At 41.7% G+C, this 19,343-nt stretch overlaps 2 protein-coding genes across 7 annotated transcripts in view; one reads left to right on the top strand and one right to left on the bottom strand.

The window, feature by feature from the left end:
• Window positions 1-16,680, bottom strand: part of gabra1 (gamma-aminobutyric acid type A receptor subunit alpha1) — a 36,520-nt gene extending 19,840 nt beyond the window's left edge. Inside the window, exons 1-8 of one of the 5 annotated variants that reach the window (XM_058087218.1) lie at window positions 16,479-16,680; window positions 16,021-16,082; window positions 14,929-15,033; window positions 10,179-10,291; window positions 7,554-7,621; window positions 4,809-5,029; window positions 2,838-2,920; window positions 73-216 (exon numbers count right to left, since the gene is read on the bottom strand). In XM_058087218.1, coding sequence (XP_057943201.1) covers window positions 73-216; window positions 2,838-2,920; window positions 4,809-5,029; window positions 7,554-7,621; window positions 10,179-10,291; window positions 14,929-15,008 — 709 coding nt within the window. In that variant the 5' untranslated portion in view covers window positions 15,009-15,033; window positions 16,021-16,082; window positions 16,479-16,680. Of the gene's footprint in view, window positions 1-72; window positions 217-2,837; window positions 2,921-4,808; window positions 5,030-7,553; window positions 7,622-10,178; window positions 10,292-14,928; window positions 15,034-15,291; window positions 15,429-16,020; window positions 16,083-16,478 lie in introns of those variants that run through there. The other 4 variants (XM_058087217.1, XM_058087219.1, XM_058087220.1 and 1 more) reach the window with 4 other exon arrangements.
• LOC131138364 (gamma-aminobutyric acid receptor subunit beta-2-like) overlaps window positions 1-19,343 on the top strand; it is a 213,119-nt gene that overhangs the window by 83,762 nt on the left and 110,014 nt on the right. For both annotated transcript variants that reach the window (XM_058087211.1, XM_058087212.1), the window contains exon 4: window positions 14,943-15,046. The gene's annotated coding sequence lies outside the window, so the exon portion shown is untranslated. The remainder of the gene's footprint in view (window positions 1-14,942; window positions 15,047-19,343) is intronic.

Below are 19,343 nucleotides of genomic sequence, written 5' to 3'. Positions count from 1 at the left end.
GACTAAGGAACGTCCCTGTGTAGTCCTAAAATCCCTTTAGCACTGAGAAAGAAAACATAGAGCAGAGCTTACCTGTGCTGGATTGCACCACACCCGAATCCACGCTTTGCCCCATCAGATCGTACTGGTTTAACCGTGAACCATCATCTGCCACCACCACAGACTGGGCGGCCCCTCTGGTCCATACGTACACCACCTCTGCTCGAGTGTAAGCATCTGAGAAGGAATGAAAGAAAATAGTTTTAGAGCAGGACATTTCAGACAAATCTGGTCCACAATTTTTTTTGTACTAGGTCTCTAGATCCTGACTTTAAGACAAAATGTCATGATTAAGAATAAAAGTGAAACCAGAAGGCTGCACCCTCCGGTCCTTTCTGAAAATATTGTTCTTCCTCCAGAAGAATTAGGCGGCACGGCGGTCGAGTGGTTAGCGCGCAGACCTCACAGCTAGGAGACCAGGATTCAATTCCACCCTGCATGTTCTCCCCATGCATGGTGGGTTTTCTCAGGTTTCCTCCCACATTCCAAAAACATACTAGGTTAATTGGTGACTCGAAATTGTCCATAGGTATGAATGTGAGTGTGAATGGTTGTTTGACAGCTGGGATAGGCTCCAGCACCCCCCGCGACCCTCGTGAGGAAAAGCGGTAGAAAATGAATCAATGTTTACATTGCTTGTGAATGGTTGTTTGACTATATGTGCCCTGTGATTGGCTGGCGTGTACCCCGCCTCCTGCCCGAAGACAACTGGGATAAGCTCCAGCAACCCCTGCGACCCTCGCGAGGATAAGCAGTAGAAAATGAATCAATGTTTAGATTGCTTGTGAATGGTTGTTTGACTATATGTGCCCTGTGATTGGCTGGCGACCAGTCCAGGGTGCCCGAAGACAGCTGGGATAGGCTCCAGCACTGCCGCGACCCTCGTGAGGAAAAGCGGTTGAAAATGAATGAATGAATAGACTGTTTTTCAGCTGCTCAAAAGTTGACTAAGACCCCAGAAGAATTGAGTTGAATAGCTTTGTATTGGAGTCATGTTGCACCTTTCCAAACTGGTCTAATTTTATTATGTGACGTGGTGTCACATCATGTCATGTTCCAATTTCATAAGGAACGCAAACACACACCATCCCAACAGGACAATGTGACCTTAAAAAAGCCAAGTCAGTGTTTTCTAGCCTGCGGCCAGCCAACCTGTCAAGACTGCATTGTGGCTCGACCACTGCTGAGGAAAGGATGGCTCTCGGCTGCAGACTGCAGCAGAAGGCAGAGAGCTAACACTGAAATATTTAGGGAGTGGATTCAATTTAAAGAGGATAAGAGGTGAATGGGGTTGCACGAGCGGAGGACGGGGTCCTCTGGCTCGTGTTGTGCGGCTGTCTGACAAATGGCGACGCCAGTATTGCTTCACTTTGCTCTCATTGGCCATTCATGTCTCATTGCTCCATCATCTCGCTGGTGCTGTCTTTGCTGTGTTCCAGCGCCATGCAAGGTGTATGGCCTATATAGCTGTCAGCACTGAGGAGCTGGTGTGGCGATCTGGACGTTTTTCAAAGCACGCTGCCTCGGATAAACAAAGGTCCACTCGTCGCTTGCCTGCCAGGGTCTGGCAGGGACTCACATGGCCTGGCAGGGTCGAAGGAGGCCGGAGGGGGGCCTTAGCGGACAGTTCCTCTGGGAGAACATCTGTTACCATGTTGTCGTTCTTTATCCGTCATGCTTCCAGTTGGATGAAGTGTGAGCGTGAGGGTGACATCATCTCATGACAAGTCAGCCATCTATCCATTTTGTCCGTCTGTGGTCGCTGGCTAGAGCCTATCCCAGGGGACGTTTCATGTTATGGTATTCTAAACAAATGAATCAGTTCTCCGTATACAGCTCGTTTTGGATATATCGTCCGAGCATTGGCGCTGCCTGTGTAAAAGGGTATTCAGCAATGAGTGTGAACTTTAACAAATATCTAAACACTGGATGTCATGTTGCTCTGTGAAAGCTCACACATGTACACCGACATCCCACTTCAAGTGGCTTTGTGGAAAAAGGCTCATGCTTTACGTGTGAAATGACTCAGACTCCTTTCACACTTCTTTTTCCCAGGTCACTGTTCTGTGTGAATATTACAATACGGAACGTGGGTGGGACAAACCTACAAGTTTTTCAACTTTGGAGGTCACAACAGAGGTGGGACAGCGTTTGTGTGAAAGGGAATGATTGTGTTTGAAAAGTAATTGTCGTTGTCTGACAAGTACGGGTCACATCATAAGCTGCCATGTGTTTTTTTTTTTTTTCCTTTGTCGGGCAGGATGCCTTGTTGGCTAGCTTTGCTGGGTTTTGTTTAAAAGGCACAGACGGTTAAAGGCAATGTGACAATTTTGCAGGATCTTTGCGTGCAAGCAGTTTTTGACCCCTTTCACACCGCCTGTTATAGCCAGGAGTGTCTTTTCCATCTTTTTCTTCTGTCAGAATGGAGGAAGAAAATGTTTTCAGACTTCAGAAGTCGTGTCAGAGCCAGAACAGAGGCGGTACAACAAATCTGAGAAAGCATATTTTGCAATGCCAGGTCAGGTGTTTGATGTTTAGCAACATCATGAGTGCAAAATATAATGGAATCTTTTTGATCTATGAAATATCCCTTTACAAAATATTATGGAAATTGGCTATTTGTTTTTTTAAATGATATTATAGCTTAGTATTTGCATCTTTATTTGTAGTTTTGCAGAGATTGATTATTTTTTTTCATGTAATGATGCTAACTTTCTCATTTTAGTTTGTACAAAATGCCACTAAAGTGTCCTAAGACCAGGCCTGTGCATATGTGGACGCCTCCAGAAAGCACTTACAGCTGCCAAACTTGAGTGGGCAGGCATGAGCATCCATGGGGAAGTCTTCAAGGTGCATGGGGCATTCTGCTCTCACAGTCAGCCTAAAGCCATCATACAAGACACGAGGAGATGATTAAAAAAAACACAACATTACAGAAAAGGAACAGTGTATGTAAACAGGAACATATGGAGTTTCCAGTCGATCAGAGCGCAACGCTGTCAAACTGCATCGTCTTCCTGCTCGGAAACACACGTCGGCTAGGTTTGCCTGATCTGCGGTCCTCTATTTTCTGACAGCTTGTTGAAAAACAGCATGTCAGGCCACCCGTGGCACACTAATCTTCCATCCGTCCACTCATCTCGCTCATCTGTGACAGCAACATGGGCGCCCCCTCCCCCAGTGAACATGCGAAATAAATGTCTTACAATCCTCGCTTAGCGTAGCTATGTAAGCTTGGATGGTTTCATCAACTCCTGACATTTAGTGTATGAACTGTGGTCACAGTTACAAATACGGGTAGTTTAGTTATTATACTTATTATACATGCATATATTTACATGTTTACATATATATTTACTCAATTTACATTACTAAATAAGTGTATATATTAAGTATATAAGTATTTTCAAGCATGGCAGAGTGGTTCACATTTAGGCCACACAGTCAGGAGATCGGGAGGACCTGGGTTCGAATCTCCGCTTGGTCATCTCTGTGTGGACTTTGCACGTTTTTCCCCGTGCATGTGTTGGTTTTCTCTATTTACTCCGGTTTCCTCCCACATTCCAAAAACATGCTAGGTTAATTGGCGACTCCAAATTGTCCATAGGTATGAATGTGAATGTGAATGGTTGTCCAGGGTAGACCCTGCCTCTGGTCCAAAGACAGCTGGGATAGGCTCCAGCATACCCGCAGCCCTACTAAGGTTAAGCGGCATAGAAAATGGATGGATGGATGGATGGATGGATGGATGGATGGATGGATTTTCAAGCATAAAAATGGCTATTTATCCATCCATTATCTATGCTGTAAATGGTAAAGATGTCTAAATTAAATATGAAAATTGTGATTAATTAATCACAACTAAGCACATATACAGTATTTTCCAGACTATAAGACTATATCGCACTATTTTTCATAGGTTGGCTGTTCCTGTGACTTATACTCCAGAGCGACTTATAAATGAAGAAACTGTTTATGTTACATAAACACTGGACACCTTTTCTGTTCCTGTTTATTTTTTTGTGTTAGCATATCTTACACCTATTCAGCCTGTTCTCTATTCTTTTATTGTTAGAACTTGCCTTCCAAGAGGACGTAATGTCTGTTTTGGTCAAGTAGTTTGTCAAATAAATTACCCGCAAAAAATGCAACTTATACTCCAGTGCGACTTATGTATGTTTTTTTCGACCTAATTATGAATTTCTGGCCTAGAGTGACTTATACTCCGGAGCGAGTTATAGTCCAGAAAATACGATAATTGTGATCAATAAGGAACTACGGACAACATGTGATTAATCACAGTTAAATATTGTTATCAATATATTTAAAAATATGAAAAAACTATTTAAAAAATAAGGAATTGTATTTTGCAGAAATCCAATCAATGCGGCTAAATGAGTATTAATTAGTGTATTAATACTACATACAGTATCTGCCATGTTCATCTATGCAAATTGCTTTATCATCATAATAATAATGTAATTTTTTTTAGTTTATTTCATTTTTTTTAAACTTTGAAGTACACCTCATTGTAAATGCAGTTTATTAAACTCTGTATTCAACTTTAATTTTAACATTTTATTGACTTCCTGTGTTGAACATGTCCTTACAAGACCATAAATCCAACACCATTGAAAATACATCTTCCACTACGTCCATTTATTCCCATAGGATGACTGCCTACAACAAATGCACCTTATGTGCTTCTTCCTTCTTCCCCAGTAATTACCAGTTAATGAAACCCACCCAAATGCAGCGTGTCCACATACCTCATGGTGTAGAGCAGCGTGCCTTCTTCTGTAATCCGTAGTAGTTTGTTAGGCATGGTCATATTGTGTGCAACCGACTTTTTGCCGTTATGAAAGAATGTATCAGGCGTCCAAATCTTGCTCGCCATCAGATTATTGAGACGTAGCACGGCCATGGGACCCTTGAACTTTAACCTCTCGTCCTTCCAGCTCTGTCTGAAGAACACGTCGATGGTGTACTCCTAGAATGGGGACGAAGGGGGTCACAGAGTTCAGGCAAAGTCTTTGACACCCACCTTGTTTCTTTTCTACTGTATTTTCTTCACGTCTTTGACAAGCTCTTGTCCGTGTCACTTTGACTTTCATACGGCAGCCTCGGCCTACTTTTCCCTGCTGGTAGCTGTCTCTTCATGTTAGTACACGGAGGTGCATGATTCCCTGCATCGTGTGCTTTATAGGAGACCCGACCGCTTTGTTATTTTCGCTAAGAACGTCCCTTTTCCTTAATAACAGTCATTCCTGTCGTGTTGAATGCAACGTATGACAAATTAACTTCTGGTCATCGGATACATTGTTAGGTGAAAAAATGATCATGAGCTCATTTTCTCATGCAAATGCAAATTGACACAAAAAGGAAGCGGCGGACTCCAAATCAGGCGGATATTTGATTCTGAAGCCAGCTAATGACTGGAGCTGAGAGCAGATTTTAATGGTTCCACATAACTGCCCAGCAGAGTAAAGTGAGCCTGTTAAAATTACAGCACAGTCTGTTTTTTCCTTTTTTTTTTTTTTTCCTCTCCTCAACATCCTCTATCCACTCAGCCTCAGTGAGATAATTACGATGAGTTGAGACAAGATTCAAGGTAATAGAGGAGGAAAATGGGAGGAAATGCTCCTCAAATGTTCCCTCAGCAAAAATGTGGCCTTCATGTCATCCATGGCAATTAACAAAGATGACGTCAAAAAGCGTACACACGCTTTTACATGCTCCGAGCAGAGAAGTGGCTAATTGGTTGTCAGCAAATTAGAAATATTCAGATTAGGAATTTTTGCCTTTGATTACTTTAGTTTGCTTTTGCTCTCATGTGCCTTCATTTATACCAAACTTAACCTGTTCGAGACTTACCGCAGCATCCCTGCTGTTTAACGCAAATGAAAAATATCGATACCATCTCAAAAATTTCTCAGGAATATAAATATTTTATATTAATAATAATAATATAAAATATAAATATTTTTGTTTTTATTTTCAAAAATCTGACCATCCATTCATCTTCTCTGCTGCTTGTCCTCACTAGTGTCGCAAGAATATGCTTCATACGGGAATATTTAGAAAATGTATCGGAAAAAATTCCACCCAACTCACTCTGAACCCGACCACTCATTTGAGGGTGAACTCATGTTTCCTTTTTGGAACGCTTTGAGAAGAGCCAGCTGATGTAGTGCGGGCATCTGGTCAGGATGCCTCCCGGGAGGCGTTTAGGGGCTGTCAGACTGGTTAGAGGCCTTGGTGAAGACCCAGTCCAAGTGTCCTGGCAAGACTATGTCTCTGACTCTCAAGTGACCTGGGAAGGCCTCTGGCTCTGCCTGGAGGAACTGGGCAAAGTAGCCAGGGAGCGGGAAGTCTGAGCTTGCCCTGTTCAGGATGCTACCCCTTCGACGCGACCTTGGATAAGCAGTTGGACAGATGGATGCATGGTCAGCTAAACTGTCTATGGAACTTGTATGGAAATTAACTATAAATGTTGGTTTTTTTTTTGTTTTTTTTTTCAAAAAATCCCAAATTCATGTATTTCCACCTTTCTCAACTAAAAGTCATATGTAAATTTTGGGTAAATTAACAAGCAAAATGGGCCTAACGAGAATTTAGTCGAACAAAAATCAGTTATATATAATTTAATTATAGTATATATGTCAAATTTCTCAGCTAAATGTAGCAAATATTTTTATTTCCAATTTTATTAGAAATATTCTGCTACTTTAGAAAGAAAACAGGTATAATTTTGTAAAAAAAAAAAAAAAAAAATCAGTAGTGTCAGATATCCAATATTATAGAACCTCTACAACCAAATCCTGCTGTTTTTGTTTTAGTTTTTAAAAAAAATTACTAATTTTACTAGAACTCTAAATAGTTTTGTTGTTGTTTCAAAACTCTGTTAAATTATTTTAAAATTTTGCACAAAAATCAGTCATTTGTATGAAATATTATAGATAATTAACATATTTTCAAAAAATGTGTCAAGTAAAATTCCTATGGAAAACACATTTACTGGAATATTACTTATAATTTTCAGAGTTATTTTACAAAAATCACAATACAATCAGCATCATGAGTAGAAAATGATTATCACGTGTAGTCAAAATATGAACACATGGGAATGCACTTGAATATTGTTTCAAATAACGGTTATTGGTAGACATTAGTACAATAAGTAATGGACCGAGCGTCACAGTTTTGAGTAACGGGGAATGCAACAGGATAGAACATTTTGTGGTAGACAGAGGACGGGCAATGGATCATCATGCACATGCTTTAGTTTGGATGATGGCGGCATTAGTAACTGTAGGCTAGCAAATACATAACACGCAAGACAGTTTTATGAATACATGACAAGTTAGCGGACTAAATCATGAGCATGAAGACATATCTTATAGCTCGGAGTCCGCTCCGCTGTCAGGTCCACACATGCTGAAGAAGAGGATGTGGATGAAGCGGGGCGGGGGAAAACTGGTGACATTTACGCAGGCGAAAAGAGAGAGTCTTACCATGTCATGGTCCGAAACTGGCCCAATACTAGTCACGAAAATGTCAGTCTTGACTTCAGTTACACGCTCTGTTGAAGCAGGAAATTGCCAGAGTGAGTGCCTATCAGTGGCATTCATTAGCCCACCCCTCCTAGCTGGACTACCTGTTAATGCAAGCCCACCTGGATAACCCCCCCCACCCCACCCCTCGCTCCATTCAATACAACACATCGCATTGCACAAAAACATCACCATAAAAAAAGGCCCATTTTGGATGTCAATAAGCACTTGTGCGAGTATTGGCGTCAGTGTCAGCTCCATTACTGGGACAGCTCAATCTCCTCATAAATTTGCACAAATAAGCCACTCTGCTCGCATAACATTGATGGGCAGTATGAACTCCATACCCATCATTTCTCCTCCTCTGTTATTTGGCTTTTATTTCAACGCCTGCAGTATCGCACCCAACACACACCTCTGTGTCCTTCACGCAACACTTCTCACGTTATAGTTCCCTCTTTTCTCTTTAATTTTTTAATCTGGTTCTCATGCTATCCATTGGATCCCTACCGCTTTCTTTCTCCAGCCAAAAACAGGATACAGTAATAGACTGGAGGGATGTGCATCTCCATCACTGAGGCCCATACGATATGTTCTCCATACATTCCTCATGGTACATTTATTATCAAGCTACTCCCAATGTAATAGGCTGTCATACAAAAATTACAAAGTGATACAATATAGTACGATACACCCCAGTTTCGATACAATATGGTACGATACGGTTCACCCCAGTTACAATATGTATGGTACAATTTCTCACTGTACGATACGGTACAATACGACTTACCCCAATTACAATATGTTTGGTTACAATATGTTTGGTTCACCCCAGTTAAAATACGATATGGTACGATATGATTCACCCCAGTGACGATACAATATGGTAGGATACGATTCATCCCAGTTCCAATAAGATATGGTCCGATATGTCACTCCAGTAACAATACGATACAGTATGATGCAAATCCCCCCCATTGACAATATGATACGGTATGATATGATACGATTCACCCCAGTTACAATATGATACAGTAAGGTATGATATCCCCCTGTTACAATATGACGGTACGATACAATTCACCCCAGTTTAAATACCATATGGTACGATACCAATCACCCAAGTGACAATACGATTATTATGATACGTTCCGGTATGGTACAATACGGTATGATATGATTCAACCAATTACAATATGATACAGTAAGGTACGATTTCCTCTTGTAACAATATGTTATAGTACGATACGATTCACCCTAGCTACAATACGATATGGTACGATACGACTCATCCCAGTTAATATACAACATGGTACGATACCAATCACCCAAGTGACAATACGATAAGATGTGTTCCGGTATGTTCCGGTACATTCCCCCTGTTACAATATCATATAGTACAGTACAATACGACGATTCAGCCATGTTATAATACATTATGGTACGATACGATTCACTACAGTTACGATACCAATCACCAAAGTGACAATATGAAATGATACGTTCCGGTACGATACGGTATGATATGATTCAACCCAATTACAATACAACACAGTAAGGTCCGATTTTCCCCTTGTTACAATATAGCATGGTACGATACGATACAATTCACCCTAGTTACAATATGATGTGGTTCGATACCAATCACCCAAGTGACAATACGATATGATACGTTCCGGTACGGTACGATACGGTAAGATATGGTACGATTCACTCCAGTTAAAATACGATACAGTAAGGCACGATTTCCCCGTTAAAATATGATACAGTACGATACGATTCACACCAATTAAAATGCGTTATGGTACGATACCAATCACCCAAGTAACAATACGATATCATACATTCCGTTACAGTATTATACGGTATGATATGATTCAACCCAATTACAATACGATACAGTAAGGTACGATTTCCCCCTGTTACAATATGTTACGATACATGTCACCCACAGTTACAATGCAACATGGTACGATACCATGTTACAATACAATATGGTAAGATTCAATTACTTGCGATACAATACAATAAGATTCACACCAGTTATGATACTACACAATCCTCTAGGTTGTGATACGATACGGAACAGTATGATTCACTCCAATTAGGATGTGATATATTAATTTATGTTACATTTAAATTATTTCAAATGTGATACAAAACGTAAGACACAAATCATTCTAATTAAACTGCAATATGATCATATAGAATATGTATCGTACCATACAATTCACTCCAATTATGGACCATTGTGATACGATACCAATCACTCCACGTACTACGTGATACGATATAAGGACGGATACAATTAACTACAATGCAATGTTATTGTAAAAACACGCGATACGAGTCACTCCCAATGCGATATGATACGGTTTACTTCCGTTATAAAACGGTACGATACAGTATGATGTCATGTGATTCCTTTATGAACCTCACAGCTGTAACCAAGATTATTTCACATACATTTTTAATTCCAAATGCATAGAAAATACATGAAACTGAACCCACCCACATCAAGCACCCGTACCTTCAAGGTTTACATAACCATGCAACATGGCATGCTGTACGGTATGTGTTACTGACCTCCTAGTCCCGGCCTCAGGCGGTTGTCATAGCCATCCAGAAGGCTGTCTAAGATCTTGGTGAACACTGTAGTGTTATCTGTTTCCCCCTCCGTCATGCCGTTCTGCCCAGAGCTGCCAAAGGGAAGAAGAGCTTCTAAAATTATGGCCACACAGCGCAAAACAGCGGTCGTCGAAAAATTGCCAAAAGAACAGCAGAAAAAAAAAAAAAAAGGCTGAGAGTATGACTCATGCATCCAAAATAAGGAGTTGGAGAGGCAGTTGTGATGAAGAAGTACACAATAGATGGTGAGTCACAATGTTCACAAACGTGCAACTTGTCTGTTAGCAATCAAATTACCGCCACCAAGCACAAAAAGCTATTGTTTGCATTGTTGCTGTCTTTCAAAAAAGAACAGACTTTTTCAGCATTGCAGATTTGTTTTGTGTATGTGATGATGTAATAACACCAAAACATTTTTTTTAAGTTAAATTTTGATCATGACCTTCTGGGTTGAGGTACCTAAGGTCTAAAAATCAATGCTGAACAAACCACATGGTCCAAAATACCTCATATGAAAGCCTGTAGTTATATTCCCATTATGTCCCTCAATTGTGAGGGAATGATAAAAAAAAAATCTATGATGTTAAATAGCTTCACAGGTTCTATTGTACTCCAAAGGAAAATACCCCCTCGTATATTCCATATCATCCACGTACGCAATAATGGAGACATGTTTGCATGCATTAAAGCCACTTGTGCTACAGTGTATAACAGAGAATGCACAGCGCGTGCACACGTAGGCACAATCTAAGAGAATAATAAAGAAATTGCAATCCATTATTAATACCTTAATTGTGTTTCTCGGGCCACTCAGGCCCTGCTGGATATATGCAGGGTTTGAACATGAAACAAAATGCTTCAAGCCATCCCCAAATAACAATCACAATTGTGTATAAATATTTAAAATGTTCCATAATCACAGGCGCTAATTGCATGTGAAGCAACAGGAATGTATTTGCATATGTACCCTAATCAATACATACTGTACCGAGCGCACGTTCGTCCGTGTGGTTGTGTGCTGATAACCGAGAGGACGTCTCTAGCAGTGCACTCAAGCAATCAACTGCTCTTTCTTTCTTTTTTTTTTTCTTTTTCGCTTTTTAATGCCAATGGCAAATCTTGCTTCCTGCTAAATAAACAGCGATTGTTTGGAAACAAGCGTTTCTCGCCCAGCAGCTCCAAGGAGAGGAAGAGGTCATTGAGATGAGTTAGCGGCCGCAACAGAAGGCACATGGGGTGTGGGTGGGAGAATAACATGGGAGAAAATATTTACATGAGACAAAAATATAGATAAAAAATATATATATAAAAATGCATTTGCTAGCAAATCAGTCTAAATTGTTATTAGTGAGCACTTCTCCTAATCCGTCCACCTCACATTTTGGCATATTAAGATGCTGATTAGATAATGTCGTTATTGAACCGGTGTGTCTTAGCCTGGCCACAATAAAAGGCCTCTCCAAAATGTGCAGTTTCAGGGGTTTGGTTATGCAAACTGATTGTTGCAGCAGCTTATGGAGTGGCTGGTTTGAGACAAGATGCTGCATGCGGAGTTCCTGGCGGTTGTGAAGACGATTGCATGCACTACCAAATTCTCATACGGTAAAGAAATGAACATTCAATTCACCTGCAACTGCTGTGGAAATGGAAATGGAAATTCCTGTAGTCAGCATGCCCATCGACGCCTCCTTCAACACTTGTGACATCTGTAGCATTGTGCTATGTGATAAAGCTGCACAATTTGGTGTGACCTTTTATTGCAGTCGGCCTAAGGCACACCTGTGCAATAATAACCCGATCTAAGCAGCATCTTGACATGCCACACCTGTGAGGTGGATGGATGATCTCCACCATGGAGAAAATGCTCACTAGCACAGATTTGGACCGGTTTGGGAACAGTATTTGAGAGAAATAGAGAGAAAATGTAGCATTTTTGTTGAGCGTACATGAAGAGGAAAGGGAAAGTGATGGAGATGAGGCAAGAAGGAGCGTGCGAGAGGGTCAGAAAAAGGTTAGAATGCTGGAGCAGGAGACAGAAAAGGAGAGAAGCGAGACATGGCTCAACGTCAAAGCTGAAGGATTGAGGCAGATTGAGTTTCAGCGAGCTGCAGGACATTTTGCTTTCTAAATACAGATGCTGCATTTCTGTCACACATGGATTTGTATAAAAGGGTTAAAGCACAGCTCTGCAGCCACCAATTCCCCCGGATTTTGTAATCAAGCTTCCAGAAAGAAAACAGGAAATGATGATCACTTTGGATATCCAGTTCAATGTGAGATTATACAAGGTCCTAAATTAGGTGAGGCTATAATAAATCTCAACCCTTTGCTCTCATTTAATATTCCAGAAATGATGCCAGCGTGCTCCCATAACACCGACACCCTGAATGCTTCTACTGGGAGTCGGCTTTTCTATTCTTATTTAGACATTATGTTCCTTTTACACAGAAATCCGACAAAATGATCCTGCATTTTTCTGTTGCTACACGGGAACCCGACATAATGACGTCAGAATGTGGCGTATAAAATGCGTGTTGGACAGCGACAATTGTTTTCAACACAACGGAGCAGGAGAAAGGAGTGTTGGATGTGAATGTTAACACTCCTGTCGCGACAGCCTAACACACACACACACACACACACACACACATACACACACAGGGTCCTTCCTTTTACGGCGCTGACAGCGGAGAATTGCTGGATCGATCCACCCTGTTTCCACCGAAAAAGATCAAGAAAAAGATATTTGTGTCCATCCATTCATTTTCTATACCTCTTATCCTCAGCAGGGTTGCTGGAGCCTATCCCAGCAGACTTCGGACTGGTTATCAAATATTGTGTATCTGTGTTATTTTCACTTCACTTCAATTTTAACATATTTAGATTTGCTGTGTTCTCGTCCATGTAGTATAAACGCTATTGACATTCTTCGCGGGTTATTACAATAACCCAAAGATATCTCAATCTTTCGCCATACTTTGTTACGATACCGTAAACACAGATGCGTTTCATTGTCGATGCTAATGTACAACAACAAAAACATGGTGATTAACTTGAAACGATATGACAACCCTCGGTTTATTGATAAATCCGATAATCGTTCTCATTGGTGTATTAAACACATTTACAGTCACCTTCATCAACCAATGCCACATTCAATCAGGCCTGGTCAGGCTTTTTTTTTTTTTAAGCTAAAACTCAACTCTGAACCCCCGGTATCACTTCCTGTCCGCCCGCCACACAGTTCAGAGGTGTAAAGATGACTTTAGGGGTGTTACTTCATGTCTGGAGGGCTCTAATAATGTTAAATAATATATTTAGAAGGTTGTAAACATATTTTCTGTGCTTTAACTGCAGCAATGTTCCATTTATAAACAAGGGATTCATGTACAGTGTTATAAACAATTGTAGGATGCCCGACGGGATGCATTGTGGTCTTCTACAGCATACATTTCTAGCTATTGCTGAGTGGTTTGGGGTAAATCTAAAGCATGGAAAGCTGTTGGTGGTCTTACCTGTTAGTCCTTTTAGATTACAACAGTCATTAATTAGTGAAAATGACTTGAATGACTCATTGACTTCAAGATCTGGACCAGTGCATGCCGCCATCCCACTGGTATGCCAATTTGACATGTTTCACAATCCGTCTCATTCAGATTGCAAGTCAAAGTCACTCTTAAAGGGTTTAAGGTTGCATGGAATGGAAGGATGGAATTGCAAGGATGGAAATGAATAACTGCAAACAGGAGAGGGAGAATGCTCTCAGATGCTTTTGGGAAGACTTTACATGTTCATCAGCGGGGGGGGGGGGCACTTCCTCATAAAACATTGTGCACCATCCCCATCTACAGGTCATCTAGACAGCAACAGTGCGGCTCACACTGATGTATCTCTTGCTTTCTACCCCCCTTTTTCTCCACGCTACTGCACATCACGCTATACCTCATCTCGATTATTAGAATTATACAATAAGCACTTTTCTTCATTGAGATACAAAAAAGCAGATCGGATTAAATGGATTTGGTCCATAATGACTTTCCATTGAGTGTCCTTCAGCCCCTTTATGTTCCAGTAGTAAAAAGATGAAAATTAGGCTCCCAAGTGAATGCATCACGAGTGCAAATTATCATTTTTTTGGTGTGGTTGCTAGTTGTAAATCTGAAGCGTCTCAACTAAAAAAAAAACAACAACAACTTATGAATGATTATAAACTGATTATTAATGAGGTTTTTCATGCATCATTAAAAGCTTTCATATTAGAGTCGATGTCTGCTTGGCTAATCATAATTTTGCTGTTATTGGTGATTGAATAATTGATACAGATTATTATATAACCTTGCAAGAATGTGTCTTTTGGTCATTTTTATACAACTCCAGCCCAGGTCAGCTATGTGTGATGTGACACTATCCCATATAATCATAGACTGTGGCTATTTTGGCTCCTTATCTCTTTTATCTCATTATCTCTCTATCTTTGCATATAATAAGCATGGAGGTGTCTTGTGGGAATGCCCCACTTTTACAACCGCGGCGGATGCGCTCCAGGGGAGTGTTTCTAACCCATAAAAAATAGAACACCTGCTTGACAGTAAAAATAAGTGCACCAAAAGGCATTCTGGGTGCAGAAGTTGGCGTTGTTTGATACATACAGCAAATCAATACAGGAGTTCATGCATGTATTGGCAGATTGACATTGATTATTGTTTACCTTTTCGCACTCAGGACACCGCTGGCCACCAGCAAGCAAGCCCACAGGCACAGTGAGGCCACGCTGCCTCGTCCACACATTGTTGGATATGAGGACCTTTCACTGCTGGGGAGAAGAGGTAAGGCATCATTAGCATGAGTGGGAAGCATGTGGCACAAGGGCCAAATACGGCCCATGTCAGCAGTCAACTCGGCCCATCATGTAATACAATTGTTAGAAAAGCCGCAAATGCTAAGTATATCTCATTTGTAAATATTAAAAAAAGGCTCCCCCACCCTTTTGACATCAAACATAGAGCTGACGCCGTCTTTAATGAATCATACATTGCAATGAATGTCATTGAAGATGCACGCTACATAGCACCTGTGCAGTGCCTCCGTCGCTCTTCTGCAATGTGAAGCGATGCCGCACCGCAATATCAACCCCCACCTCCTCCTTCTCTCCTCTCTAAATAAAATAAGAGCATTTGCTTCCTCCTCAGTCATTAAGCTGGGATGTTGAGCATGATGATGCATGCATACAAAAACAAGATTTAGTGGCAATGCATGTCGGCCAGAGGAGCTAATACATGCATATGCAGAGTATGTACATTTGTATAGTTAGAGAGAAGAAAATCAAACAATATAAATTTATTTTTTTAATGAATAAATGATGTGATTGACAGGGATTTGAAAGCTGATGCAGATTATATAAATGTCAAAATCCTGCACTTTCTAACTTGCACAGACACGCATGGTGCACCGCACTGTTATGATTATAACACCACACGTATCTACAGTCTATGGGTGCTATGCTTGGCTTGAGATTTAGCATGCAACTGGCATCACTGCAAGGCTGCTCCGTGCATGGTGATCCAGTTCGTGCGTAACGAAGCGACTGCGCGCTGTTTCGGAGCGCTGTCTATGGTGCTGAATTTGGGCTCTTATACCCCATTCAATCATGCTTCCATCCATCCATTCATTCATTCACCTGATGAGCACGCTTGAAATCAATTACACTCCCAAAATGAGAACATCTCCTTCCCCGAAACTCATCGCACTCTCTCTTGCACCCCCCACCCCCCCAAAAAATAGGACTAAATAAGACACTTACAGCAAAAGGACTCGATGGATGCCTTATAGTCTTGTATCACCAACACTTCCAACTTCTATGAGCTAAAAAAAATGATGCAAAAAAAGTAAATCCTGTGTGATCTCAGATCTGACGAATTCTAGCTGGAGGCTGCTGGAGAGGATACTGTATGTATGCGCAGCTCTCTCTCTCTCTCTCTCTCCCTTACTCTCCCGCGTCTCTCTCTCTCTTTCAACTCACACAAAATAAATCATTAAAAAAACGCACTCCAAACTATAGCAAAATGCGCTTTTTCGTATATTCAAAGATGCTGTTACAAGCATGCCCGTCTCTCCTATAAAGGACAATAACGCCCATTGCAGCAGGGTTTAACTTCCGCTGCTATAATCTCTTGGTTAAATATAAGAGACAAACACACACCCTTCCACGGAACATTCAAACAGGAGGATGCACAAATAGACAAGAGTGTGGATGCTCACCAGCTTGCACTGACGTGACGAGCCTTTTTTCCCTTCTTTCTGGTCTCTGTCTCTCACACGCACAATTAAATCCTCCTCCTTGTGTCGTGGGAATTAGAAATATATTTAGTGTAGATATTCGGCGTGGAAATAAGGTGAAAGAGGGGATGGAGCAAATGTGCCGCTGCAGCCAGCCGCGCCACTCCACACTGAGCGCGCCGAGCTGTGTGCATCTGCAAGGGAGGGAGGGGAGGGGGGTTTAAAAAAAAAAAAAAACTGGCTCGTCGACCAACCAACCAACCTAGCTACCTACCAGCCAGCCTATAATTTTTGTAGTCGTCAAGTTAAACTACAAATGAGAGGACATTTTCTTCCAGCCTCCCTCCCCGCACATTGCTTCCAATACACCACGTGATGGCATTATTATCATCATTTGTGTGTTTTCCCCCCAAATGAGTCACAATGAAACATTCCAGCTGTGTGTGATGTGTCATCCGTTTAGTTTCATCCCAGCAGGAGACGTCAGTCGTGCTCGTCAGTGAGCATGATGTGCTGCAGCGCCCCCGTCTTTTTCTTTTTTTTTCTTTTTTTCTTTTCCAAGTGGAGTGATTAGTTTCATTTTTGTGTTATTTTTTGCGCACGCTGCTCATTGGTCAATAATAAAGATCACGCATTAATCTCCATTGTATGCCCCGTTGCTCTTCTACTCCTTCGTCTCTCTATCTGATGTGCATGTGACGCTGTTCGCCGCCTCGGTGCGCGTGCACGGTCCTTGGCCAACACGTGCCCGCGTGCGCGTACCAAGTAGCTGGGGACGGGAACTCGGGATGGGAGGTCGACCTTGTGTGTGTGTGTGTGTGTGTCACGTTGCATTTGCGTCCATGCCTTGCGCGTGCACGTCTGGGTGTCAGCATGCAACAGTGATGTTTTTTAAAACTATATATATATATATTTCACAACATATGTATTTATTTGTTTGTTTAATGATACATAAATATATATATTTAAAGCAGATAACTCCCCAAATATTCCCTATAGTAATTCATTCATTAATTTTCTACCGCTTATCCTCACTAGGGTCGCGGGGGTGCTGGAGCCTATCCCAGCTGTCTTCAGGCGAGAGGCGGGGTACACCATGGACTGGTGGCCAGCCAATCACAGGGCACATATAGACAAACAACCATTCACACTCACATTCATACCTATGGACAATTTGGAGTCACCGAGGGTGGAATTGAACCCTGGTTTGCACGCTAACCACTCGTCCGCCGTGCAGCCTGCCACAGTAATTATTAAGTCAAATATATCTATAAATATCAATGTTTCTAATAAAAAAAGAGCAGTATGTTAAAATTAAACAAGAACATTGAAAAACATATTATCCATCAACATCACTTGGATTGTTTTTTCCAGGTCATCACATGCCTCATGTTGATGGGCAAAGTTGAGTGGGTTCAGTCATACCTGACCCAGGGGTCCCACTCACATACAGTATCTACTGTTTGGGGTTGGCAACATTATGACCCTGGGTTGAGTGGCAACAGGAACAGGAAGTTATTGGTGTGTTGATCATAACTGGCCCATAAGTCAATGGCAAAATCGGCATCAACTTGGCTATTTAAATGGCAAACTATGAGATGATGTATCCCTTGACTGAGAACCAGCCGGAATAGGAAGTTACCATTTTATACTCCCGTGTTGAGCCGAGGTCGCATCCGGTTGACTCCGTATGGGAAGTAAGTCATCTGTGCATCAATTGCATGAAAACGGGTATATAAAGCTGCTGGGTACTCTATTTGCTTCCGTTCTAATTTTGATGGACATATGAATGGAGTCACAGCGAGCAGCATCACATTTTGTGTGTGATACGTGTGTGGGAGTGACGGGAAGAAAAGCTTTCACCACCTTGTGGTTTAGAGGTTGTATGTTCGGTGAGCGGTGGTCTTACTCCTTCATGATCACCACAACTACATTCGCCACGAGCAAAAAAAAAACCCACCACATATTGCACCGCCAAAAAATTGTGACCTTGGCTTCAGACAATGGCATGGCCATCTGTTGCTAGGCAGAATTCACAGGGCTCAATCATAACTGCCCATTTGCCAGTGACAAATGTGTTTGTGGTAGCATACTTTCTTAATATTTTTTACATTCCTGTTTTGTGGTCATCTGTTGCTAGGCGGGGCTGCACGGCGGTCATGTGGTTACACAGCTAAGATACCCAAGTTCGATTTCACCCTCGGCCATTTCTGTGTGGAGTTTGCATTTTCTCCCCGTGCATGCGTGGATTTTCTCCGGGTACTCCGATTTCCTCCCACATTCCAAAAAACATGCTAGGTTAATTGGCGACTCCAAATTGTCCATAGGCATGAATGTTAGTGTGAATGGTTGTTTGTGTATATGTGTCCTGTGATTGGCTGCCGACCAGTCCAGGGTGTACCCCGCCTCTCGCCCGAAGACAGCTGGGATAGGCTCCAGCACCCCCCGCGACCCTCGTGAGGAAAAGCGGTAGAAAATCAATGAATGAATGAATGTTGCTAGGCGGATTTCAGAGGGCATACGCAACTGGTGTTTACTTAGCTTTTTGAAAGGAACACAAGGGGGCACTGTATCCCCTGCATAGATAAACACTATATTCCTGTTTTACAAGGTCATTTGTTGCTAGGCAGACTCCATTGGGCTTTTGGTAAACACCAGCCATGACAAACTAGGGGCACATGACTACAAAACAAACAACATCACACTCAATATTTCTCAGGAGCCGCTACTCTGTATTCGATATAAATATGATGAAAAAAAGAAAACAGCTCCCTCTAGTGGAGCTTTGCCTCTCCCAACACAGAGTGGTCCTCGTCCATGCTCTGTGATAGAACAGGAACCAGCCAC

This window comes from Doryrhamphus excisus, chromosome 11, assembly GCF_030265055.1.
Source record: "Doryrhamphus excisus isolate RoL2022-K1 chromosome 11, RoL_Dexc_1.0, whole genome shotgun sequence".
Classification (NCBI taxonomy): Eukaryota; Metazoa; Chordata; class Actinopteri; order Syngnathiformes; family Syngnathidae; genus Doryrhamphus; species Doryrhamphus excisus.
Note: the sequence above shows the minus strand (reverse complement) of the source record. Positions and strands in the feature narration are given on the sequence as shown.